The sequence below is a fragment of the Plectropomus leopardus genome, chromosome 15 (assembly GCF_008729295.1).
Source record: "Plectropomus leopardus isolate mb chromosome 15, YSFRI_Pleo_2.0, whole genome shotgun sequence".
NCBI lineage: Eukaryota > Metazoa > Chordata > Actinopteri > Perciformes > Serranidae > Plectropomus > Plectropomus leopardus.
The window spans coordinates 23,920,065-23,946,120 of NC_056477.1; the positions used below are offsets into that span (position 1 = coordinate 23,920,065).

The 26,056-nt window shown below is 39.6% G+C and overlaps 3 protein-coding genes across 3 annotated transcripts; 2 read left to right on the forward strand and 1 right to left on the reverse strand.

The window, feature by feature from the left end:
* Positions 1-1,111: 1,111 nt before the first annotated feature.
* sfxn4 (sideroflexin 4) lies at positions 1,112-7,066 on the forward strand. The gene is made up of 14 exons (XM_042502639.1): positions 1,112-1,232; positions 1,342-1,407; positions 2,658-2,705; positions 2,786-2,812; positions 3,024-3,078; positions 3,752-3,777; positions 3,855-3,908; positions 3,999-4,061; positions 4,141-4,209; positions 4,336-4,426; positions 5,476-5,591; positions 5,681-5,766; positions 5,849-5,960; positions 6,037-7,066. The coding sequence occupies exons 1-14, from the start codon at positions 1,194-1,196 to the stop codon at positions 6,112-6,114; spliced, it is 930 nt and encodes a 309-aa protein (XP_042358573.1). The 5' UTR covers positions 1,112-1,193; the 3' UTR covers positions 6,115-7,066.
* A 1,910-nt stretch (positions 7,067-8,976) lies between these two features.
* dennd10 (DENN domain containing 10) lies at positions 8,977-13,946 on the reverse strand. The gene is made up of 10 exons (XM_042501847.1): positions 13,814-13,946; positions 13,666-13,720; positions 11,924-12,120; positions 11,722-11,801; positions 11,491-11,639; positions 10,378-10,489; positions 10,174-10,274; positions 9,934-10,041; positions 9,744-9,838; positions 8,977-9,646 (listed from the first exon to the last, which is right to left on the reverse strand). Exons 2-10 carry the CDS (start codon positions 13,709-13,711, stop codon positions 9,479-9,481), a joined length of 1,056 nt encoding a protein of 351 aa, XP_042357781.1. The 5' UTR covers positions 13,712-13,720; positions 13,814-13,946; the 3' UTR covers positions 8,977-9,478.
* Positions 13,947-15,849: 1,903 nt separating this feature from the next.
* On the forward strand, positions 15,850-24,958 carry eif3s10 (eukaryotic translation initiation factor 3, subunit 10 (theta)). Its single transcript, XM_042501846.1, has 22 exons — positions 15,850-16,019; positions 16,514-16,704; positions 16,813-16,949; positions 17,170-17,333; positions 17,783-17,982; positions 18,131-18,339; positions 18,427-18,598; positions 18,819-18,923; positions 19,084-19,182; positions 19,287-19,403; positions 19,961-20,146; positions 20,305-20,652; positions 20,746-20,850; positions 20,928-21,041; positions 21,153-21,275; positions 21,474-21,627; positions 21,977-22,158; positions 22,858-22,952; positions 23,045-23,484; positions 23,635-23,767; positions 23,882-24,171; positions 24,705-24,958. Exons 1-22 carry the CDS (start codon positions 15,971-15,973, stop codon positions 24,869-24,871), a joined length of 3,780 nt encoding a protein of 1,259 aa, XP_042357780.1. The 5' UTR covers positions 15,850-15,970; the 3' UTR covers positions 24,872-24,958.
* Positions 24,959-26,056: the final 1,098 nt, after the last annotated feature.

Here is a 26,056-nt window from a genome sequence, read left to right on the forward strand (position 1 = left end):
GCATTAATTAATCCATATCTGTTGATTTATTGTTGGGAGTCAAACTTGATGGTTCATTACTGACCCGGTTAATAGCAGTTTGAAAAAAACTAATCAGAGAAATTGAAGAACAATACTGCAGGAATTATACATGAAAAATCATTCAAGTCATTTTTAAATGTCTGGTTAATAGTTGTTTTTGTTTTGTTTTGTTTTNAGATATTTATAATAATAAATGAATTTTTTTGTCTCTTAGAAAGGCTTGTTTTGGGTTCGGCATTAATTAATCCATATCTGTTGATTTATTGTTGGGAGTCAAACTTGATGGTTCATTACTGACCCGGTTAATAGCAGTTTGAAAAAAACTAATCAGAGAAATTGAAAAACAATACTGCAGGAATTATACATGAAAAATCATTCAAGTCATTTTTAAATGTCTGGTTAATAGTTGTTTTTGTTTTGTTTTGTTTTTTTTGTTTTTTAAAACCCTATGGTAAAATTACACATAATTTATACTTCCAAACATCTTAGTTTGTATATAAAGTATCTAAAGTAGCAAATAATAACCAACAACACAAATGGAAATAATGAGACATGTAAGTACAAATTATTAGTAGAGTAGGCTAATAGCAATGCAATCGTACAAAACCAGACAGACAAAAAATAAATTAAATAGATATAGGTATGAACATGTGCAGGGGTTTACCTTATTAGTTCGAAAATTGGAAGATTTGCATAAATTAGTAGTTCTGTTATTTATTTTTTCATTGCCAATTTTCAAGTTTGATATTGTTTTAAGATATGTATCTAGATCTGATTTTTTAAGTGGTATATGAGGGCAATTTCTTTTAATATCTTTATTTTATGAATAGAATTTTTAGCTAAAATAATGATCAAACTAATTGTATACTATTCATTGTTGGAAAAAATAATTTTTGAGAAGATTTTTGATAAAAGATTTTTGAATAAAATGATGAAATCAGGCTCTAAAACTAAACATAAAGACGACTTGGATTTGACTGAATTATAACCTCCGACATTTCCGATGTCCTTGAATGTAACACGAGCCGCCACGACTGAACACGTGGTTGAAGGCGGAAGTGGTCTCAACGACTTCAAAACAAGAACGGACTTCTTACTGTGAAAAGTGTACTGCTGCAGTGTTGTAGTTGTTGTTATTGCATTTATTAGAAGTAACTGTGCTCGTTGCTCTAATGGATCCCAATCTGCTGTACTGGAAAAAACATGGACAGGTTACTGTGCACAAAGCAGCCTTTAAATACGCAGAGTATCAGTTATAACACATCTCTGAACAGGTTAGGTCCTGTGATGTTCATGAACTGAACCTGAACTATTTTTCAGACCTTCTTCAGTCGATTTCAGCACTGGTTCTTCTTCCATGATCCACTGATCCTGTTTTCCTCTGATGTAAGTAGCTGCAACCACGCTGATGTTATACTGTGGAGTGAATAGAAGATATTTGATGTTTAACCTTTTGAAACCCGGAAAAACTGTCTTGATTTATTTCATTAACATGGGAAGAAGGTAACAAGCAAAAAGGAAATTATCCCCCAAATTAGCAATAGATTAGTAAGAAGTACAAAAAAACCTGAAAATTAATTAAATAAACAAATTAAAAAAAAAGAAAAAAAGGGAAAACAAACAAGGCAAACAAGACATGGAGAAAAGGTGCTTAAAAATGTATAGTAATTCTGTAGCATAATTTTAAAAATGTAATTATGATTCTTTTTTAGCGCTTTTAATGATAGAATTTCAAAAGTTAATTGAGATTAATCACATTTTTAATGGATTTGAAAATCCATTATTTTCCAAAATTAACACACATACAAAAAGTCCATATTGACAAGATTAAGCAATTTTTACCAGATGATCTTGATTAGGAATCAGATGACATCAAAAACCTGCATGGGGCTATTATTCAGTGGGAGTGTCTGTAAAACTCAGCCCAGTATAGCCTCTTAAAGACATTAATGTTGGCCAGCAATTAACACGCTTTAAAAAAACAAAAAAACAAAACCATTATGTGTGTGCATCCTGATTAACGCGTCGAAGCTGACAGCCCTAGTCATGATAATAATAAAAATAGTTTTTCCCTAGCTTTATTTTACCTAGGTGTTTTTCTCTTGCTTTTCTTGTTTTTAAATTCTAAATCTACTAATTTCTTGCAATTTGTAGAACTTTTCTTATTAAGTTGCTCATTGCCTTTTGCCTCCACGCTTTTGAAAAAAATCGCACCAATTTGCTCAGGATTTTAAGGTTTGAATTAGGGCTGTCAACGTTTATGCATTACTTGCGCTGTGATTAAAGTTCTTACTTTGTGCATTGATTTTTTGAAGAAAAAATCTCGTTAATCGCTGGCAGACATACAAGAGGCTGTGTCAGGCTGAGTTTTAAAGATGAAGCAATGGTACTCGTTAATGAATCCAAGACCGTCATTTCATTCCTTAACAAGCCAATCTGGCTTTATCGTGTCAATATGGACCTCTACTGAAAACATGTGACTGAAAAACAATCTGATTATCACAATTAACTAGTGAAATTCTGCAATTATGACTGCCTTAGCGTAAATACTTGTTAAAGGCTTCTGAAAGCAGCACAAAAAGTGTTGTTGCTCCAGGTTTTAATTGGTTAATTGGTAATACTGCTCTACTCCTCAGAGGGAAATAATCCAAGCCCATGCTGCCCTTGGACGTGGAGAACATGAGGTCAGATTAAAGTCTCACAGTGGTCAGTCGGTTCTATCAACCTGTGGCAGATTTAGTTATCTGTGTGTTGTTTCCTCCAGGATTCACAGGCAGTGCAACTCTCACTTGTAAGTGTTACAAGAGACACACAACTACAAAGAGCATATAGTCTCAAAACAAATCACACTTGAAAGATTCGTACAAAAAAAGTTAAATTGTTCTAATGTGTTAAAATGTCCAGATGTTTTGTTCTCTGGAGGCTGTGTGGTGTCCAGATGTTGTGGTTTGAGCATGTGCTGTTTTCTGTGAAAAGGTTTGATTACTGCTCTGTGTTTACAGTCATCTTTTCAAGCTGATTCTGGACATGTTATTCCATTGTATGTACGCCCCGCAGGTACAGTCAGATATTGGCTTTTACACTTTTTATTTTGGTTTATTCATTATTACAATTTATTTGACTTCATGTTATGCAATATCAACAAGTGTAAAAATGGTTCTTATATATATAAAAATGGCAGTAAATCAAGCGTTTAAACAGCTAAGATTATATTTTTTAAAAATTGCATATATACAGGGTGCTGTGTATATTATTACTATGCAGAGGTGTAATGTAACTAAGTACACTTACTCAGGTACTCAGGTAGCAATTTGAGGTGCTTTTACTTAACTTTAGTATTTTAATCAGCTGCCACTTTTTATTTCTACTCCACTATACTTCAGGGGGAAATATTGTACTTTTTTTCATTACAATTATTTGACAACTTTAATCGCTAGTGACTTTAATTAAGAATTTTGTACACAAACCATATGAAAATATTCAAGTCATTTTTCATGCAAAATCATTTCATTGTTTGAGCTTCTATAAATATGAGAATGTGCTGCTTTTCCTTTAAATCATTTATTCATTTGAGTTAATTTTCTTCACCATTTTCCTTGATTACTTTTACTTAAGTAACAATTACAATGCAGGACTTCAACTAGTAAGACTTACTTTGGTTTTGTATCACAAAAACAGTGAATTTGTAAAAGAGCTGCTAATGGCCTCTCCCCTGTCATCTTCTCTCCAGCATTATTTTACATCACATCACCTGTGGTACGTGTGTCACCCAATTAATATAAACTGAAACTTTGCTCTTGATAATGGTTTTAAAAATAACAATTTTCTCTCAGGTGCTCGCCACAGCTTTGCCACATTTCAGTGTCGGGTTATCTCTGGTTCAGCAGGTAATGACGCATATTCATCATAATTACTGAGATGCAGTGTGTGGCAGTGACAGTGTACATTATTGATTAAAAAATACATTCTTATTTCAGTTTGCACTGCACCATTACCTTGCTGCGTTCAACCTTGGACACAGGAATTGTTCCACAAAACAGGTAACAACTGAATCCTTCATTAATCTTCAGTGTGTCCTCTCTCTGTGCTTCACGTTATCTCTTTATCTCTCACCACCAGAGAGAAAAGGAGCGTCTGAATCCGTTTCTGTTGATCACTGGAACAGCTTCTCTTTTAGCATGCATAGGGGTGTGTATGACCTGACTGTACAAGTGGCAACCGTTGACTGTAATGTTTTAAGTAAACTTTAAGGTTTTAAGAAAAAGTTGCTTCTTGAACCATGTTTTTAAAAACATTTTCTGTATTTTCTCAAAGGCCCTTCCTCACGTTTTCATAAAAGGACTTAATATCAGAAGCGGACCTTCACTGAGTTTCCTTAGGTTGATAGTACCAATCCCACTGTCAGGTAAGCTTCATCTCTGAGACTAAATACTGCAGCGTAAATAGTATTGCTTTTATAAATCTGAATATTTTTTATGCCTCCGCACCGGTGATAGCTGAGGCTGGAGACGTTATGTTTTGGGATTGTCCGTCCTTTTGACAGTCCGGACCGTTCTTCTTATCTCAAGAACGCGTTGAGGGAATTTCTTCAGATTTGGCATGAGCATCCACTTGGATTATCGATGAACTGATTAGATATTGGGGGTCAAAGGTCAAGGTCATTGTGACCTCATCTTTCTCATTCGTGTGAAAAGCAATATCTCATGAACACCTTGAGGAAAATTTCTTCAAGTATGGCATAAACGTTCTCATGGAATCAACAACACCTGATTACTATTTGGTGTTTAAAGGTCAAGGTCAGTGGGACTTCCCTCTCATTCTCATGAACGCATTATCTGAATCTGGTCGTGAGGGAATTTCCTAAATTTTGTGCAAATGTCCACTTGGACTCAAGATTTAACTGAATATAATTTGGTGGTTAAAGGTCAGAGTTCAAGGTCACGGTGATGTCATAAAACATGTTTTTGGCCATAACTTGAGAATCCATACGCTCAAATTTCACACAAATGTCTAATAGGATAAAAAGATGAAGTTCTGTATCCAAGAGGTCAAAGGCAAACTGTGACATCATTACATTTTGCAAAAAACATTTTTCTGTCCATTATTCAGTGCCATAACTCAGGGACAAAATGGGAGACATGTGGCCAAATACTGAATTGCTGACACTAATATTTTGTGCCCACTTTGAAACTGTACTGATTGTATAGATCTTCTGTGTGTGAAGCATCCATGTTTTCACAGATGTGGATGTAAACTGGCGGTATTTCTAGTTTTTTTTGCATGTAACGTAGAAGATATTTTGGACAAACATAGATTGCCCCAATGTAGACACAAAATGCTACATAATTAGCTTGTTTTCCCTTTTTCTTTTGATGTTATAGTAAGTCAGCTGGTGTAGATCCAGTAATAACAGGTTGGAGTTTTTAAACTAACCTGTTGTGTATCTCTCTCCAGCTGCTCTGGCCTTCCTCAACGTGTCTATTGTCAGAAGGGAGGAGACAAAATTGGGGATCCAAGTGTTTGATGCCAACGGAAATCCTGTCGGTCACTCTAAAGCAGCGGGAGAAAAGGTTGAAAGAAAATTGAAACCAAATGGACCATAATAAGTCTTCTCGTTGGAATCATTCAGTGTTAATGTTTTTTTTGTTTGCTTGCTCAGGCTGTGAGGGAAACTGCATTGTCAAGAGCGGCGCTGTTTGGTACAACTACTGCTGTTCCTAACTTGGTGATGTTGTTCCTAAAGAGGTCAGTCGCTTTGACATTTAGTTTTATTTTCCTGGACAAAAACATCAGACTTTACCAACTAATTTTACCTTTTCTGGACAAGACGTTCCCAGATCCTCTCAAAGCAGGGTGCTTTTCTCCATTTGGCAAGTGCTGGGTTGTCTCTGACTTTGATGATCCCGGTCTCATTCAGTCTCTTTCCAACCCTGGGAACGGTAAGATCCTCAATCCTCCTGTGCTGTAATGTTTTCCTTGTGATAAACTCAGCAGACACCGATCCTTGTTTTACAGATAAAAAGGGAAAATGTAGAGGAGCAGCTGCAGGCATCAGCAACCGACGGACTGTTATATTACCACAGAGGACTCTGAGGAGCCGTTTCACGCAGCAGATACAGAATCTTCCAAAACACGTGTTGCTGTTACTGCACAGCATGGCAATAAATGTCTTCTTTAATGTCATGCAGCTGAAAACGTATACAAGGCATGTAACAGACTCAAAAATGAAATGGTTAAGACATTAAAACAAGCAAGATACAACTATTTGATAGTAAATTTATTTAGTTTGAATCTATTATGTGTTTATGTAGGAAATATTACATCGATTCATGAAAATACATTTAGTTCTCAAAGTTACATGAGTATTTCTATGGATTGCACTCTGTGTCTTATCTGAAATACTGAGGAACAAAACCATCCTCTTTGCAATGTGGTTTAAAATGAGTGTAAAACAGCGCTACCTATACTTCCTAAAATAATAAAATAGACCCTGACCAGAAAGACACACGTGATGCAATGTAAATTAACATGGGCATGGAGGCACTCATCGTCATTTGATCAGTTGCATTTCAATAAAGAACACTTTTTTTTTTCTACATATTAATTTTTATAAAACACTGTGTGAAAAAGCCTCATACGACACAACACAATTTGCTTGTTCTTAAGTCATTAGTAAAATACAAAATGTGACATTGTTAAAATAAAAAATAAACCCACATGTTGTGCAATCTCTATTGCAGTTGTGATCTAATAACCACGACATTGCACTCATTAATAATAATAACTGCTTGTTACATCTGAGAAATTTCAGCTGCGGTGGCTGCGTATGCGTATATGTGTGTGTGTGTGTGTGTGTGTGTGTGTGTGTGTGTGTGTGTGTGTGTGTGTGTGTGTGTGTGTGTGTGTCTGACTCTTCACAGTAAGTACCTAATATTTCGGACCAGGAACAGGACTGGTTGTTGTATGTGAGTGTCACTTTGCACTGTGGAGTGGGAGCTAAATTCTGGATAGCACTATCAGATGCAACAGCTGAGAAAGTGTCAGCTCCTCTGTCTCCATTTCACAAAGATAAATACTGTAGCTCGTTATTGTCCATAACCACTGATCGTAATGGACAAGAACAGCACTATTTTCTATTTTTCTTACTGCCACAAAATCCCATGAAAAGACCAAAATCAACAGCAAGTTAGTGTCTTTTTAAATACTTCCCTACAGTCTGTGACACTGAGCTCGTGGCCCACAGGTTCCTCCTGAAGATGCAGGTGTTTGAAAAAGTAACATATATATACTTTCATTTCAAAAAGGCAATTTCCTGTCAGAGCTGGGCACTGTCATTTTTAACAAACGCAATTCAAACAGGAGTAAATTGTGCATTTGCTGGGAACTACTTTTAGCGGCATAATAATACACATTTAATTCTCATAGAAGAAAATGTATTACCTCTTAGTTTTACCTAAAAGGGGAAGAATTCCTATTTTCAAAATTAACATGTTATTCCCGTAAGTCCTAGACAGTCCACAGTTACTCAACATTAACTACTTTCTTCAAATTTTTTTTTTTCAGTCAAATGCATGATGTCATAGGGTATGAAGTCTGGAGCTGCTCTATAGACAATTCATGGTGAAAGATGTTCGATGACACTGAGAGCAGCCAGGGGAACGTTTGAGTATATTGGAACATTTTCTGTATCAGAACTGACAACTCTACTATAGAATAACCCTCATTTGGGTGTAAAAAGAAAAAAAGAAAAAGAAAACAAATTTTCTGTGGGTCCACAAAATCTGGCTCCCATTTATTTTCAATGTAGCAGCTACAGACTTTAATGTCATCACAAGTCACGTCTCTGGTTTCTGGCTTAAATTGAGAGGAGCTCATGTTCACAAAGAACTTTCCAGGACAATGAAAGTAACATGTTGGAATTCTTAGTTTAGGTGGTATTTAATGTTTTATTGTCCTTCTTGTTCACTGATGAAATTCCCACTGTTGTGTATGACATTTCTTTCTGTGAGACAGACTATTAGTACTGATTAACAGACGTCTGTGAGAAATTCTTTAACCTCTCAACCAGTAAGACAGTCTTTGAGGTGTTGAAGGGATTAGGGCAAGATTGAATCAGATTGTATTATTAATTTTCCTGTCCAGGATTTCCTGAGGTCTGTTCACTGTTGTAATAGTGTAAAACTGTGCTCTTAGTGTTCTGCTTCAGAGAATATTCTACAGCTTTGTTGTAAACTTCTGTCATTTTCATTTCAGCACAAGACTGTTCCTCAAGCCCCTGTAACTTACTTTTTTTTTTGCCTAAAATGGCCAAATGTGTATGTAGTAATGACTGGCAAAACCAACTCCAAATTGACCAGAGAGCCCATGTTTATAAAAATGAAGGAACGTCTGAACCAGTGCAACAGTGTGGCTCATGGATGTGTTTTAAAAGTTTTTTGGTTTTTTTTGTATAAAAATGGAGTTCAAAAGAAGATACTATATAAGCCTTTAAATAAACCCTTAGATGCACTGTTCATTGTTGGCTTTGGTTTTCTCATGGGATTAGTTGGCAATAAAAGAAACATATATATGGGTCTTTCTATGTCAAATCACGGTGGTTTGTTGTCTGTCTGTGGCTCTACCAATTTATGTGGCTCTATGATTAAACATATCAGAAGATTTTGAAAAAAGAAAAAAATATTTTGCTGAATTTCTTTTTTGTCTTTATCCTTTGAAACCTGAGCAAATAGACTTGATTTCTTGGGAAGAAGGCAATGATCAGCTTTTGAAAAAAAACCCATAAATTAGCAGGAAAAGAATAACAAACATAAAAAATAAACATTTTAAAATAAAAAAAAAAAAACAACAACTGAAAATTAGCAAAAAACAAAGAAACAAAACCCTGGACAAGTAAATAAAAAACACCTGAAAATGCTTAAAAATGTATAATAACTCCCTAAGATAATTTTAAATATAAATTAAATTATATAGCTTGGTTTTAGATATGTTTCCAAGTTTTTAAAAACAATTTCTGCATCACTATTTTCTTGTAAATAGCAGGAAATTTCTTGCCAACTTTATCATTGCCTTTTTCCCCCTATTTTTTGGAAGAAATCTGCCGATTTGCTTAGGGTTCAACAGTTTAAATACAAGGGTTAAACAGCATATATGTAAGATTTTAACAAAATCTAAAATGTAAACAAAAAACTATCTGATTTGACATAGAATGACCCCCATATAGCCAAACTTATCCTTTAATTGTATGATGTAACAACATCCTGGTTTTGGTATGTGAGTCATGTCGACAGTGCAAGTGTCGCTTTCCAACCTCACATAACAAATACTGTGAGAAAGCTCCGTGTGCACACTCTAATGATATCAATGAGAGTGTCTACAAGCCTTTCAGACAACAGTAATTATCTTAAATATGCAGAACAGCAGAGTCCATGCTGCTGCAGCGCGGCGTCTGAAAAAAGGTTCATATCCGTAAGAGCTGCTCGGCAGCTGCCAAATGAAAGAGGAAGTTCTCTGTCGCCGGAGGGAAGTGATGCTGCTTTAAATCTTCCAATGTGATTTTAGAGTCTTCGCATTCGTTAGCCAGGGACACCAAGTTGGCGAGGATCTCTTTTGTTTTGATGGAAATATCCTGTGAATTAATGTGCGGCGGTGGTGTTAGATTTAAGTCTACATGTCTTTCGGCTGCTGGTTGAATATAGACATTTGTGCTCTACGAGGACTCTCACCTTAATGACCTGACTGTCTGACCTCTCAGCATCCTCTGCAGACTGGACGATAAGGTGGCCAACGTCCTTGTGCAGCTTCCCCATAGCCATTGCCTCTGTGGTGAGATAGTTAAAATCAGTCAGAGGGAAACGCTGCCCCACTCTTTCAAGAATCAAAGCGCCCTCAGATAACTCTCTCTTTGAACTGTACCTTTAGCGCTCTGGGATACCGTGATGACACTGTCTGGGAGGTTCACATACACATCAAACAAGTCCGATCTGTTGCTCACTTCAGGATCTACAAATCCTGCTACATATCCTGCGGAGGAAACATATGGGTGCGTAAATAATTCATTTCCCCACCAAGAGATCACAGTGATCACAGCGTAGATGGTGGCTAATTACTGACTGTGAAATAAATTACAGTAAATAAACCAGAAGGCAGCCTCACCGGGACATTTCTTAAGATCCTCCAGTTCAGCATCAGTCAGGTGCACATACGGGTGCAGGATGGACCAGTCTTTCCGGTGCCATGTCAGAGTCGGAAGAACTCTGAGGAGAAACAGGCAAAGAGTTAACCACAGATGTCTGTATTCTACACTATAAAATGTTAAGGTTTCACGCCAAATATTTTAAAATTGAGTGGTAAATGCACCTTGTAAACTCCAACAATGCTTCAATCCGAGGGTGATGGACAACGATCCTCTTCTTCAGCATGAGAGCGGTATACAGGATGATCGTCTCCATGCCAAACTGAGACACCACATCTGAGACAGAACGCAAACATGGAAGTTAACTGGATGACCCACTTTGAGATATTAAGACTGTCTCTCAACTGAATTTTTCATGAACTACATGCAATTTTAGTTGTGTTTTTATAATATCTTTTAGTGTTAGATGTGAAAAAAATGTACCTTTATCGCTGTAAACAAGTGACAAAAACACTTACATTTGAGTGAGTTAGGTAAAATTCAGGTTCATTTTTTTGTTTTACTGTCCTGTTTCCGAGGACATAGGTGATGAGCTTTATAGTAAACTGACATACGTGTATGTTTATTTCATTCAGCTGGATGAATATAAAAAACTTGACTCGTCCTTCAGGGCTAGGCCCTTTTTAATGACTTATTTACTTGACATTTAAGTAAAAGTTTGAAGTTAGACTATTCGATTTGCCTAAAAGTAGGACCCCCAGAAAACTGTAAATATACAAAACACAAATAATACAATAATATAATACAAAAATATTGCATAAATTATGACAATGATCAAATCGTATTGTAAATGCTGCTGAAATGTGTGGCCCTTTGCTCTTTATTCTGCAAAACACGACAACAACTCACTAAATAAAAGTTAACAAATATAATGCATTATTTGGCTTAAACGAGAAGTATTTCTGGTGCTGAGTAGCGAGGGTAGCAACATTAAAGCTACTTGTCAATGTGCACATCCCTTTTCAGGAGTCAAACTGTACAGTCAGAATTTGTTTGCCAAGCGTGGGAGAGAAGTCAGAATATTCAGTGTGAGACTGAGCTGTAAAATAACTTATGCTTTTGTAGTGTTGGTGTCACATAAACCCATGAGGGTTGGGCACTTGGTTTGCATGACATGAAAATAAAGAAAATCAGTTAGTCAAAATCAAACCTACATTACAGCCTCATACATTTGCAAACAGAACTTCCTTGTGGGAGCAGCTATGTACGTCACCAAAAGGACACCTAACATATAAAATATAAGCTGTTGTTCCTGTTTAACGCCTTGGATGTCTTACCTTTGACTGAGCCGGCCAAGAACGCTTTCCGAACATCATAGTCCTTTATGAGAAATGAGCCGTTTTCATCACTCTGGCAAATTCCTTTGGTGAGGACGGTGACGTAAGCCTCCATCATCTTCACCGGGCTGCCATGTTTGATGTACATCCTGCACAAAAACACACCAGTAAGATGAAAAATCCCTCTTTAAAGTAAATGTGCAAAACGGCATTAACAGCTCAACAATGTACCTGCAGAGTATTCTACTGAGCGCCGCGTACTTCTCAGGGTTGAAGTCTTTTGCTGTAACAACTATTGAGAAATGAGTCACCTGGAAAGAAGAAAAGCAGAGGCAAAGAAAAACTCAAATATGGAGATATTACACAGAAATGCTGCACCCTCCTTGTTACTTGTCTGGGATTTTAATGTCTGCAGAGTCTCTGGATACTCTACCTTGTTCAGCGCTGTCGGCTCCTGCACCTCCACTGTGGTGATGTAGTACCAGGTGCGACAGTACTGACCGAACACAAAGGTGTGGAAATCCCGTCTGTCCTGTGTCAGACAGCACTTGCTGAGCAGGACTTGCCTCAGGCCTGCGCTCACAGACGGGTAGCACCATACCCACAGAGTGTCTCCATTCACGTCTTTCTCTGAGCACAGGACACATAAAATTTAACATCATAAGGGACCATCAGTTATTTATAATGGCAGAGGGTGCTGTGAAAAAGAGGGAGGCACACCACTTTTTCAAAAAACTTTTTTCTTTAAAAATCACCAAATTACACCAGTCTGTTTGTGCGTCCCAATACCCACACTACCATACTATATAGTATGGTAAATAAGATTTAGTATGTCCCAATACAAAGTACATGTCAAATGCAGTATGCCAAAAATATCAGGATATTTTACTACATCCAGTTGGATTTTGCAGTATGCAAACCAGCATGCATTTCTGCCTATTCTGACCCACAATCCTCTGTGCAGCAGGAGGTACGACACATCTTGATAGCTGATTGACAGCTGGCAGAAACTGCAAATGACTGATGGCTGTGTGTTCAAATGACTGATGACTATTCCAATGGCAATAATAGGAACGTAATCAGTTTAAGTGAACAAAATAATCATCAAGATTACCAACAACAACAAAAAAGAAAAGAAAACTGATAGAGAAGTGCATACGGTATGTTGGCCAATTCAATGAACATAATATGTTATAATCCACAATGTCTGTAGTTATAATTTAAAAGTTAAACATTGTAAAGTGACAACAGCATAACTCTCCGGGTTGGTTTGTTGAGTTTGACAAATGGGGATTTGTTTTATCTCCATGGAAACACATATATGAGAAAGGGGGTCAAAGTTCAGAGCGCAGTGTTATAGTACGTCCTGATTGTGTGCATACTGCATGCAACAGTACATACTCTGCAAGGGCAGCTGCAGTGCCGACTAAAAGACTAAGGAAAAAATATGTGATTTGGAATGCACCCTGTAAAAACAAAATTCGACATTGGATTTTTGAAGTTCAGTCCTTGGACACACTGTGTGGGACAAACGCTTCCATCAGAAAATACCTAAGCAAATGTGAGCTTAAAATTGTGATATTTAATCAAAATCTCTTTTTTCTTCATGGCTTTTTAAAAAATGTTTTCAAAAATAAACTGTTTGCACCAATTAGCGTGTGTGACAAGATAGAAAAACTGTTGTTTTTTTTTATCTCTAAGATTTTGTCTTCAAGGTTTCACTTTTAAACATCAAAGGGTCAGTTTTTAAAATGTAACAACAAATTTATGATGGAGAAGGGGTCATGCATTATCCCCAAGTCAATCAGGGAGGCTCAAGGAAAAATAACTGTTGCTTTGGGGAGGAAAAAAGCAAACAATGAAAAAGACAGTCCCTAAATGAATCTGGGCATATTAGAGGATGGACATGCATTAAAACTCACACCAGACAGTGTTCTCTGGGACCATATTTTTTATCACATGTGGGCCTGTGTTATTAGATGCATTAAGGAGCCAATCCATGACTACATTTACTGTCTAACATGCAGGATCAATGAACCAACAGAGCCCTGCTGATCAGACACTTTCGGGTCACACTAATATCATGTGATCCTCCTGCACACACTCGATCTGAGGCGCCAACTTCGCTTGAAAACCAGCCGACAAATAAGAAACGACCTCTGAACTGAAACTTACCGATTAATCCGACGCTTAACATAAGCTGCGTTTCAGGTGCTGCCATATTCCATACCTGCAAGAGTTGACAAGAGTTAACTGCAGAGGAAACACCAGCCAGCTGCCTCTGTGGACACTCTGAGGACACTTTGTGGACACTGTGAAGTACCTTGAGAGCTCCTACGACCTCCAGACAGTACAACACGATGCTGGATAGAGTTAGTAAAACTGTAAACGTGTTAAAACTTGTAAATGGCCTGGGTGTGATTTCTGCTGTCAACAGACTTTCCTTCTCTGGGCGAATTCTCTTCCTTCTTCCGGGACGGGAGGAGACACGCTGCTGACAACCAATCACAGCACGCGATGCATCAGCGGCAATGATGCGTTCACGGAAATTATACACAAGAGACTTAATAAAAATGCATGTGTTCGTGTTGAAAAATAGAATGTGGCCTTTATCAGTGGTCATAATATTTTGTTACAAATATTTTGGGAGTGTCTGTACTTTTATACGTTTATATGTTTCTTTCAACTTTTATTTTTACTCCACTACATTACCTAAATAAAATGTTTACTTTTTCTCCAACACATTTCCCCTGAGCATTTTAGTTACTTACTACACAATGTTTATAGGTGACTTTAACATCTACCGTAGTAGTTTTAGAAGTTTAGTAGTTTTCTTTTAATCAAGTGTGTCTGTCAGGTACTGTATCCACCACTGACTGTTTTCAATATTATCTTATTATTGAGGACGTTTTTTATAGATAAATGCAGATGCTTTAAGACTAAACTCTGTTTTGTCTTTTGTCCTTGTCTGTTTTGTTTTTGTTACAAGATGGAATTAAATTAATTTGAGAGAGCCCCGTTTTTGTTTTATTGTATGTATTTTATGTTTATATCTTTGCTATCTCTGTCATTTTGTACCTGGTTCAATCTTGGTTTGCTCAACCTGGGACAAGCTATGTTAACACAACTTCAAAATTCACCTTGTTTGTTAGTAATAATGTTTTGTTTTGTTTTGTTTTGTTTTAAGTGCTGCCTGTACTTATGATAAATCAGTCAGAATAAATCAGCTGATACATGTACACTGATCACAGTAAAAAAAAATCTAACCATTTTCTGTATATGTTATAAACATTTCTAATTTGGATAGGCTCAGTCAAAAGTAGTTATGTCCTGGTCATGTGTTTTTTAAACCGGACTCTTTAATATCTAATATGTACTGTGCTGAAGCTGAGTCTAATCAGGAGCCTTCAGTGTGATATGACATTTAACGAGGGTTACCTGAACACACTATCAGTGGTGCGCATACGGGAACTTTATACACCCAGAGCTGCCAGGTTTGCTGAAAACCCCCCATTTGTAGGTTTGGCGATGCTGTTATACATTTTATAATTCTACAGTCAAATCAAACATTTATTTAAAGCCATGATGTAGGATGGATTTTATGGCTTCCTTTTTTATTTTATTTGATTTCATACATTTCTTGACTGTGGGTATATACATATACATATATAAAATTTCTACTAAAAACATTTTCACATGTAATCCCATCCCTTAACCCTAACCCATCATTTTGATAAGTAACTGTAATTTAATAATTTAACTACACATTTTTCACAGTAACTGTAACTGATTAGTTACATTTACTTGTGATAAATAAATTCCAGTACTGTAACTACTTACTACTACTACTCAACACATAGAAGTGCTCATATAAATATATACACATATATGTCAGCTAAATTAATAGTAATGGGTCAAATACACCAAGCACATACATCAAGAGAATAAATTCAGGACACTCAAACACATTAACCCACACAGATGCTACAAGAGGTCAATAGGCCTAGGTGATGTATAGAAATGCACAAAAGATTTTAAAAAATGTATTAAGATATGGCATAATAGTTTCATTTGTATCAAATATTTTAAAGTAACATACTTAAATTTGTTGATGTTTGCACAAACAAATACAAAATTACCCACAAAAAAAGATTTAACTAGTTAACAATATAGTTATTAAAATTTGATCATATGTATAACTATGCTGAAACCCTCAAAACGTATGCAATAACCTTGAATATTAACACATTTTCACTTCACAGAGTCTATTGATGTGGTGGACAATAGACATAGTTTAGAAACCGTTATAGGGGGATGGTGTGCAACCAAACTGGCAACCCTAGTTAGGCCGCTCACGAGGTTCTTTCCTTTCTCAGCCAGCACCGTAGCAGCGGGTGAGTGCGTGGCGTTGATGGACTGGTGAAATACCTCAAAATTCACTCAAGTCAGTCAATTTGAGTTTCACTAGAACGCCACAAACATGCCGGCGTATTTCCAAAGGCCAGAAAATGCCCTGAAACGAGCGAACGGTGAGTAAAAATACAGATTCATGTTACACAGATGGCAGGCATTCATGCTAACTGCTAATGTAGCTAGCGTTAGCTGTTAGCCGTCATCGTCACTGTTGCAGTTAACCCGGCTAACTGCTAGCTTGGCGGGGAAGCCTTATCTCTTTCTTACGTTGGTATAAAGCTAACCGACTGGGCCTTTTTTTGGTAACGTTTTGACTATTGACTGCGTTAGTGCAAAATGTTAATGTAATTTAGATGACTACTAGATGACATAAGTTAGGACTTAAATACGGTGCTGGCAGGGCCTCGTAGCTGCTGTCAAGGTGTTGGTGCTTTCTGTTCTCGCAGCGGTAATGCTAATGTCACGTTCCCAGGCACCACGGGCCTAACAATGTCAAGCAGACTTAGCTAAACACGGTTTTAGAGTCGAGATGCTAAGGTTTAAATGTTTACGGTTTACTTTGACCTGCGATGGTGCATATGTTGATCTATTTGCGGATGTGTTTACCCAGAGTTTCTTGAGGTTGGCAAGAAGCAGCCAGCTTTGGATGTTTTGTACGATGTCATCAAGAGCAAGAAACATCGAACATGGCAGAAGATCCACGAGCCCATCATGCTCAAGTACCTGGAGCTGTGCGTGGATCTTCGCAAGAGCCACCTGGCGAAGGAGGGTCTCTACCAGTACAAGAACATCTGCCAGCAGGTGTGTGAGAAGGAATCTGTGATGTTCACAGGGGCACTGATACAGATAGAGGTAGTTCTGGGCATCTGTCATTTGGAGTCAAAGTGTAATGTCTGTTACTGCTTTCAGGTGAATATCAAATCTCTGGAGGATGTGGTCAGGGCTTACCTGAAGCTGGCAGAGGAGAAGACTGAGACAGCTAAGGAGGAGTCCCAGCAGATGGTCCTGGACATCGAGGACCTGGACAACATCCAGACTCCTGAAAGGTGAGGAATTTGAAATGTTAGATGCTGACATGATGTTTCTTTGCTGCACTAAAAATGCCTGCTGTACTTCCTTTAACTTAATTCAGAAGTTAAACTAACTGTAATCAGATGATTGGGTGTTATCCAGTATACTGTTGTCATAGCTAAAGGTATAAGGTAATAAGCATGTACTTTATAAAATTAAAATGCATTACTAACATTGAGCCTCTTGTGATTTCAGTGTTCTCCTGAGTGCTGTGAGTGGAGAGGACACTCAGGATCGTACTGATCGCCTTCTGCTCACTCCCTGGGTGAAGTTTTTGTGGGAGTCCTACCGCCAATGCCTGGACCTGCTGCGAAACAACTCCAAGGTGGAGCGGCTGTACCATGACATCGCCCAGCAAGGTAGTGATACACTGAAAACCTTGTTTAGAATGTTTTGTATTTTTATCTCTGTATTGTTAGAACTGAAAAAGTGAAAATTTTCAAGCCTGCATAAAAGTTACTGTCCAAAATAAACTGTTTTTGATCTGGTCTGTTTTCATGTAGATAGATGGTACTGCATATTAATGTGTATAGAACATGGCTGAGGTATAATTTCAAAATAAGAAACACTGTTAATTTCAGCTAGTTGTTAGGATTTGTTTAATAGGTTCCATAAAAAATATATATATTTAAAATTTCAATGTAAATATTGCTTTTGTCTTTACCTGATTTCGAAACAATTGTAATGTGTAATAGCATCATAAAGTCACCAAGAAAATCTTTTATCATGGAAAAATTCTGTCATAAATTACATGTTGAATATCACATAATAAAATCATGTAAGTAATATCTGCTCATCTGTTTTGCAGCATTCAAATTCTGCCTTCAGTACACCCGCAAAGCAGAATTTCGCAAGCTGTGTGACAACCTGCGTATGCACCTGGGTCAGATCCAGCGTCACCACAACCAGAGCACTGCTATCAACCTCAACAACCCTGAAAGTCAGTCCATGCATCTGGAGACACGCCTGGTGCAGCTGGACAGCGCCATCAGCATGGAGCTCTGGCAGGTCTGTCCACCTAACGCTGAATCTCTTAAAAGAAGATGCCGGCATGCATGCACCTTTTAGTCTGCTAACTTAAAATTTGAATGCATAAAACATTAACAGTAGTGAAGATGATGTTGTTGCTGACATGGTGCTGTTTGTCTCTGTCCAGGAAGCATTTAAGGCTGTTGAAGACATCCACGGCCTGTTTGCTCTTTCCAAGAAGCCTCCCAAACCCCAGTTGATGGCCAACTACTACAACAAGGTGTCTACTGTGTTCTGGAAGTCTGGAAATGCTCTTTTCCACGCCTGCACCCTCCACCGGCTCTATCACCTCTCAAGGGAGATGCGTAAAAATCTGACCCAAGATGAGATGCAGAGGTATCTTATTCATTATTTGTACAAAAATGCACAAGTCTTACTCTGGTAGCAACCAAATGGTTAATGATGCTTACTTTGGATCCTCAGGATGTCCACCAGAGTCCTCCTGGCCACACTGTCCATTCCCATCACTCCTGAGCGCACTGACATTGCTCGGCTGCTGGACATGGATGGCATCATTGTAGAGAAACACCGCAGGCTGGCCACCCTCCTGGGCCTGCAGTCTCCTCCGACCCGGCAGAGTCTCATCAATGACATGGTATATTATCTGCAGAAGAAAGCTTTGATAGATGTTAAAGGTTTCAATAGTACCCCTGAACATTTTTTAATAAATACAAAAAAAAGCTCTCTCCAGAAAAGACTAATGTCCAATTTTAAGAAAATGGGTTTGAAATGTGTCTTTGAACCTGATCCTGTAAAACAGTTGATTTGTTATTCAGATGTTTCGACAAATTTACATTTTATTGTTTGCTTTCTAGGTGAGATTTAACTTGCTGCAGTACGTTGTACCCGATGTAAAAGAGCTCTACAACTGGCTCGAGGTAGACTTTCATCCTCTGAAGCTGAGCGGAAGAGTGACCAAGGTAAACAATCTGGCGGCAAACCAACCTGATAATAAAGAAAATTCACAATCTATCTCTGTAGTTTGAGATGCATTAATTATAGTTCACTTCATTTATTCAACTGATTGTAGCTGGTAATTTCTCATCCCAATGTATGGTAACAAACTTACTCTCCAACTAGGTGTTGAACTGGGTGAGAGACCAGGCTGAGAAGGAGGCTGATCTGCAGCAGTATGTCCCTCATCTGCAGAGTAATACCATCCTGAGGCTCCTGCAACAGGTAATTCTCTTTAATCTTTTTTATTCCCTTGGATTGCTCTCCTAAATCACATCTACAGTGTAATGGTTGAAATCTTACTCATTATTCTACATCCATTATATTAGGTCGCACAGATCTATCAGAGCATCGAGTTCACCCGTCTGGCTTCCCTGGTTCCATTTGTGGATGCCTTCCAGCTGGAGCGCTCCATTGTGGATGCTGCCCGGCACTGTGATCTGCAGGTAAGGTCAAAAACAGAAATTGTGCGTTACCTTAGTAAATAAGTTAAGGTAGGGGTATGCAGTTTTACTTTGGGCAACATTTTTAATAAACTTTGAGCATACTGTTATGCAAGTGGTCTGAGAGAAGACTCGACTTGTGCACCTCCTCTTGACTCCAGGCTTTGGAAAATCAAGCCAGTTACAGGAGACTTTGGCCGAGCACAGATAATTTCAGAGAGAGGGTGTTTCTGTTGGCTGTTATACAAATACAATTGCGTGTGCATGTACCAGATGGTGAAAGCCGGATTTTATGGTGGAAAATCAATGAAATAAGTCAGTGCATGGGAAACACTGTAGCTGTTTGAAGCACGTGAATATGCCCAAGCTCGTCTGGTGGGAGCGACCTAGAACGGAGAGGGGAGAGCTGCAGGAGGAGGGTATATTCGTCAAATTATTCATTTTTTTGTATTTTATAGAAAACTGCCTACCCCAGCTTTAACTACTGATAGACTAATTAAGAGAGTGTTTGTCATACGTTTCTACATAACTTATCTCACATTTCCTTTTTTTTCCCGTAGGTCCGTATAGACCACACCTCTCGAACTCTGAGCTTTGGCTCTGACCTGAACTACTCGACCAAAGAAGACGCCCCTGTGGGTCCTTTCCTGCAGAACATGCCCTCAGAGCAGATCAGGAACCAGCTCACTGCCATGTCTTCCTCTTTGGCCAAAGCCATCCAGGTCATCAAGCCTGCCACCATCTTGGTGAGTTCGATCTCTGACTGAGCTCTCATATAAAGTCACACAGAGACACCTGATCAGTGACCACAACATTAGCTTCTGACAATTCATGATTAGTGTCTTTTGGTTCAGTACACTGCTTTACCTCTAAACCTCATTTTGATGTTTTTGTCACTTCTCAGCAAGAGCGGGAGGAGCAGAGCCAGCAGGCCATCGCCGCCTATCTGAAAAATGCCCGCAAGGATCACCAGCGCATCCTGGCTCGCAGACAGACCATCGAAGAGCGTAAGGAGCGCCTGGAGAGTCTGAACATTCAGCGTGAGAAGGAGGAGCTGGAGCAGCGGGAAGCTGAGATGCAGAAGGTTCGCAAGGCTGAGGAGGAGCGTCTGCGCCAGGAGGCCAAAGAGAGGGAGAAGGAGCGCATCATGCAGGAGCATGAACAGATCAAGAAGAAGACAGTCCGTGAACGGCTGGAACAGATCAAGAAGACTGAACTCGGAGCCAAGGCCTTTAAGGATATTGATATTGAGGTAACATTTAGATTGATTCATGAGGTTGAAGGTGATTGTAGGTGATTGTAATATGAAGTTCAAAGGTTGGACTAACAAATCCTTTTTGCACAGGACCTTGAGGAGCTGGATCCTGACTTCATCATGGCCAAACAGGTGGAGCAGCTGGAGAAAGAGAAGAAGGAACTTCAGGAGCGTCTGAAGAACCAGGAGAAGAAGGTAACCGAGTGATACATCAGTGAGAATGTCATTCACCTCTGTGTGAATTGGACACTCATTTTTTTCTTTTTCTCCAGATTGACTACTTTGAGAGGGCAAAACGTCTCGAGGAGATTCCTCTCATCAAAAAGGCTTACGAGGAGCAGCGCATCAAGGACATGGAACTGTGGGAGCTCCAGGAGGAGGATAGGGTATGTGGGGGAAAAAACTGATTAAACTGAAATTCAATTCATAGATCAAGAAAATTTAATTCACGCAAGTGAATGAATGTAAGAATTTGTCTTTCCTTTTTTTTGTTTTAGATCAGTAACATGAAAGTTGAACGGGAGAAAGCTCTGGAGCACAAGAAGCGCATGTCCAGGATGATGGAGGACAAAGAAAACTTCTTGTCCAAAATAACTGCTGCCCGTAGCTTCATTTATGAGGTAAGACCATATAGACCCCCCCCCCCCCCCCCCCCCCCCCCCCTTTTCCCTTTTCATGCGCGACAACTGGCATCAAGGCCGCAAAGCGTCTGTGAGCTGGTACCGCAGTAATGAGGCTGCATGAAGCCATTACTGTGTTTGGTGTTAACGTAGCTGAAACACTGTATGACTGAAGACATTCTTTTCTGCCTTTTGAAGGAAAAACTGAAAGCTTTCCAGGAGCGCTTGGTGGAGGAGAGGAAGAAGCGTCTGGAAGAAAGGAAGAAGCAGCGCAAAGAAGACAGGCGCAACACTTACTACCGCCAGAAAGAGGAAGAGGCCCAGCGTATCCACGAGGAGCAGCTCAAGAAAGGTAATTCATTCTTTTTTGCACGTGCAGTGACACACAAACAGTCATGGTAAAGGGAGGGACTGTTACCACCAGGAAGAAAATGGAGTAAATAGTAGAAGTGTTGGCAGTAATGGTTGAAGTTGTTGTTTTGAGGGATATTAGTGTAACAAGGAGTTTTCATTTGGCTGGCTGACTTTTGCACGTTGAGTGAAGTTGACATGACAGAATTTGAGTCAGTAAAATGTTTTTTTCTGATTGAAGCAGTATGTCACTGCCTGATTTTTACATCAGAGCATAATGCAGGAGCGCTTTTTCTGTCAAAGTTGATGTAGTTTGAGCACACCACATTATTTTTCTGCTTTGGTTACAGAGCGTGAGGAGCGCGAACGCCTGGAACAAGAGCAGCGAGAAGAGGAGGAGAGGGAGTACCAGGAGCGTCTGCGCAAACTTGAGGAGCAGGAACGGAAGCAGCGTGCTCGTCAGCAGGAGATAGAAGAGCGAGAACGCCGTCGTGAGGAGGAGAAAAGAATTCCCCTGGAGGACAAAGCTAAGGTACAAATTCTCTTCTTTTTTAACTGATGGTCAGAGCCTATGGTTATTCAGTCTGACAGTCAATTTTGGGGATTTTATCATAACGTAGAGTTTTGTAACAGGTCTAAAACCAAGACCGAAATCATGACACAATGTTTCCTATACATGACTGATTTGTTCTTGAGGGCTGACAATATCAACAGTACCTGCCACATATTAATTTTCTATTATTTAACACGTTGACAATGGACCCACCTGCGTCAGTCGTTTTCCAGCTTACTTTAGATGAAACCAGCTGCATTCCCATACTGGTCCCGCAACATGTGAAAGCTACAGTAACTCTGAAAACTGCAACATTGGGCACTGCATTTTATGAATTTAGCTTAGCAGAACACAGCCGGGGCACATTCAAGTCAGCAATGTTGAAATAGTTTGGCTATCTGATGGCCCGCAACATGTAGCCTGGTCATCTTTATTTATTTGATTTTGGTAGAATGTATTTATAAATGCAATCTACTTCAGTGGAAGTCGTAAGTGTTCTTGTAGTTAATTTGATAAAATACCCCCCACGGTCATGGCTGTGGTGGTGACTGGTGAATTTCCTGCCCTGTTAATGATCATACTTTACAGTGACCGATATGGACAAATAAGGTCTACAGATTTGGGTGATAGTGATGTAATGGGACAATGTGACTTGATCGACATGTTCTGTATATACAGGATTGGGGTGATAAGGACAAGGACGAAGGAGGAGGAGGATGGAGGAGGCGCACAGAGGGAGGTGATTCAGAATGGCGTCGTCCTGTGGCTGACAAGTAGGTGTTGGTAACTCTGTTTAATCACTGGTTTATTGTTAAGGCCTTTAAACCAAGAGGAGCTAGTCTAACAACACCTGTGCGCTCTCGAGGGATTGGAGACAGGAGGGCCGTGATGATGACCGAGATGACAGAGAGGGGCCCTTTAGGCGAGGAGAAGGTCTTCGCAGGGGCGGAGATGACAGAGGACCCCGTCGGGGCTTTGATGATGATAGAGGCCCACGCCGTGGCGGCGATGATGACCGTCCTCTACGCAGGGGGATGGACGACGATCGTGGTCCACGCAGAGGTTTTGATGATGACCGCGGCCCAAGACGTGGCTTCGATGATGACCGTGGTCCCAGACGTGGCTATGACGAAGACAGAGACAGAGGTCCTCGTAGAGGCATGGATGACAGGGGTCCCAGACGTGGGGCCGATGATGACTGGGGTCCCAGAAGAGGAGGAGATGACGAGAGAGGTGGAAGGAGAGGCATGGATGATGGGCCACGTCGTGATGATGCCAAACCCTGGAAGCCCCTGGGCCGACCTGGTAAGCCTGTAGCCAATCATCTGCTGAGAAGCGACTGAGATTTCTTCCTAGTCTACCTGAAGGACGGTTTATTCACTAATCAGTCTGTTCAGTAGCTCTGTGCTTTAATTTGATGTCCAGCAGGATGATGTGCAAATATTTATGTTGCAGGTGGCTGGCGTGAGCGAGAGAAGGCCCGTGAGGACAGCTGGGGTCCTCCTCGTGATCACACCAATGACGACAGAGATGATGATGAAGAAGAGAGAAGACCCAGCGACAACTTCAGAGACCGTCATCCAGTCAGGTGAGCCTGATAGTTCTATGCCAAGAGTATTTCCTTTTTTTGTAATAAATGCAGAAGGTGTGATAGTAAACTTTTCATCAAGCTGTTGCAGTTAATCGTTAAATGTTTTCACAGAGAGGAGAATAACTGGAGGAGAGGTGATGAAGAAGGAGGACGCAGCTGGAGAGACGCTCGCAGAGAAGATCCTGACCGCGATGACCGTCGCGACCGGGATGACCGTCATGACCGCCGCGACCGTGATGACCGCCGCGATGACCGCCGCGACCGTGATGATCGTCGTGACCGCGATGACCGCCGCGACCGGGATGATCGCCGTGACCGGGATGACCGCCGTGGTGAACGCCGTGATTTTGGACGACGTGATGACCGTGAATTTAGAGGCCCACAGAGAGATCATGATGATGGTAAGCCACCATGATTTGGGATTTAAGCATTACACACATCGGTTATGCACAATAGGATGCACCACTGCTGTCGTTTTAAAGATGTGACATAATTAAAAGCTGTTGGAAGTCATTCTTTTTTTAAAACCAAAATAGGTATGCGTATGTTATTTACATGTAGCTTATAGCTAAACAGAACCACAAACAGGCTTAAGATTTGTCTGATACATCCTCCGATCAGTGACTGTAGGAACAAATCATTGTAGCACTCAAGTCTACCAAACTGAATTCTGCAGGCAATAAATGCAGTTGCCAAATTACTAGATGCCCAATAATTTAAAGTAGGTTTGAATGTTACTCAGCATTCTTGTCTAACAAAACAATTGTGGATGTTGCATTCAGCCAGCAGAGGTCTCTGTTTTACTGCTACAGCAGACCTCTTAGAAAGATACACACCATGTTGGACAAATACATTTAACTTCTAAACAAGAGTTATTTTAAAATCAACATGTTCCTGTTCTAACGTGTCCCAATGACCGCCTTTGTTTCCGTAGGAGGATCTTGGCGTCGTGCAGGCGATGAGAAACGGGAGGAGCGGCCCAGAGACAGAGAGCGCGATCGTGAGGCTGAGGGAGAAAAGGGTTGGCGGTCTGACAAAGAAAACCCTCGTCGCACCAAGAATGAGACAGATGATGACGGCTGGACCACTGTCCGCCGCTGAGTTACACTCTCTGCATCCTATTGGCTCTGTTCATGATGATTTGGTTTTGAAAAAAATAATATTCAGTATCCCATCAGCCAGTTAGCTACAGTGGTGAATTAATGGCCACAAGCTTCTGATACTCCTGTGCATTATTCTTTTGAATGAAATGTTCGTAGACAGTAGGTTTCCTGGGGATTTTTCTCTCCTTTTGATCTTTATTTTGACTTTCAGCAGTTTTGAACCAGAGGCTCCTGACAACCCAAAACACCACCAACCAGTGACCTTGTGTGCACTTAGGCCTCATGCAAACCATCGATGTAAACACGGCTGCCCCCAGTGGTTAGGAGTGTTACTACCTTACATGAAGAAGTCAAACTGAATAAACTGAATACCAATGTACCTGCTCCAACTTTCACTGCAACCTCAGTACATCACCAACTGCCTCTTTTAAATCATTGACCTCTGCATAGATGTTATATTACGCCACAGATCCACAACTCTTGTTATGGCAATGACCAGAAATCTGTCATCTGCTTGAGTGATCTCTGCTCTCCATCTAATGTTTCAGATGCTTCTTAACATGTTAAAGAACTAGTAGAAATTTACATTTTGATGTGCATGCATAGAGTATTCAATTGGTCTCGCTTGATATCCAGTGTGTGGTTCTATCTTGCTGCAATCGCCGGTATCTAACCAGGTTGCAAGTGTACAGATAAAGCCTTTATTAATAAAGATGTTTGCTCACCACCTAACTGTTCATGTTGTCTTAAATGATAAATCACCATTAAAGACCGCAGCACAGTCAGAGGCAGGGGTAGACCGATATTGGCTTTTCAGGGCCAATACAAACTATTAGCACTTAATGAGACCGATAACCGATATTTGGAACCAATATGCATTTAAGATACCAATGAAAATATTTCTGTCAATACTTAGAATTTGGAATATAACAACCTCTAACAGAAAACGTGTCAATACCTTTAGCAAATGTTAAATCGAAACCAAAACTTTCAACATTATATGCAGCAAGCTCCCTGTAACTTTTTTTTTTTTTTTTTTTTTTTTACAAAGTTCATTGAAAATTGAAAAAAGAAAAAAGCTCCCTGAGGTTTTACAAAGTAGAAGATCCTCTCATGCTGACACTTTATTTGCATGTATTGCAGACTACCTTAACTTGTATTGGTTGAGTGTAATATGCAGACT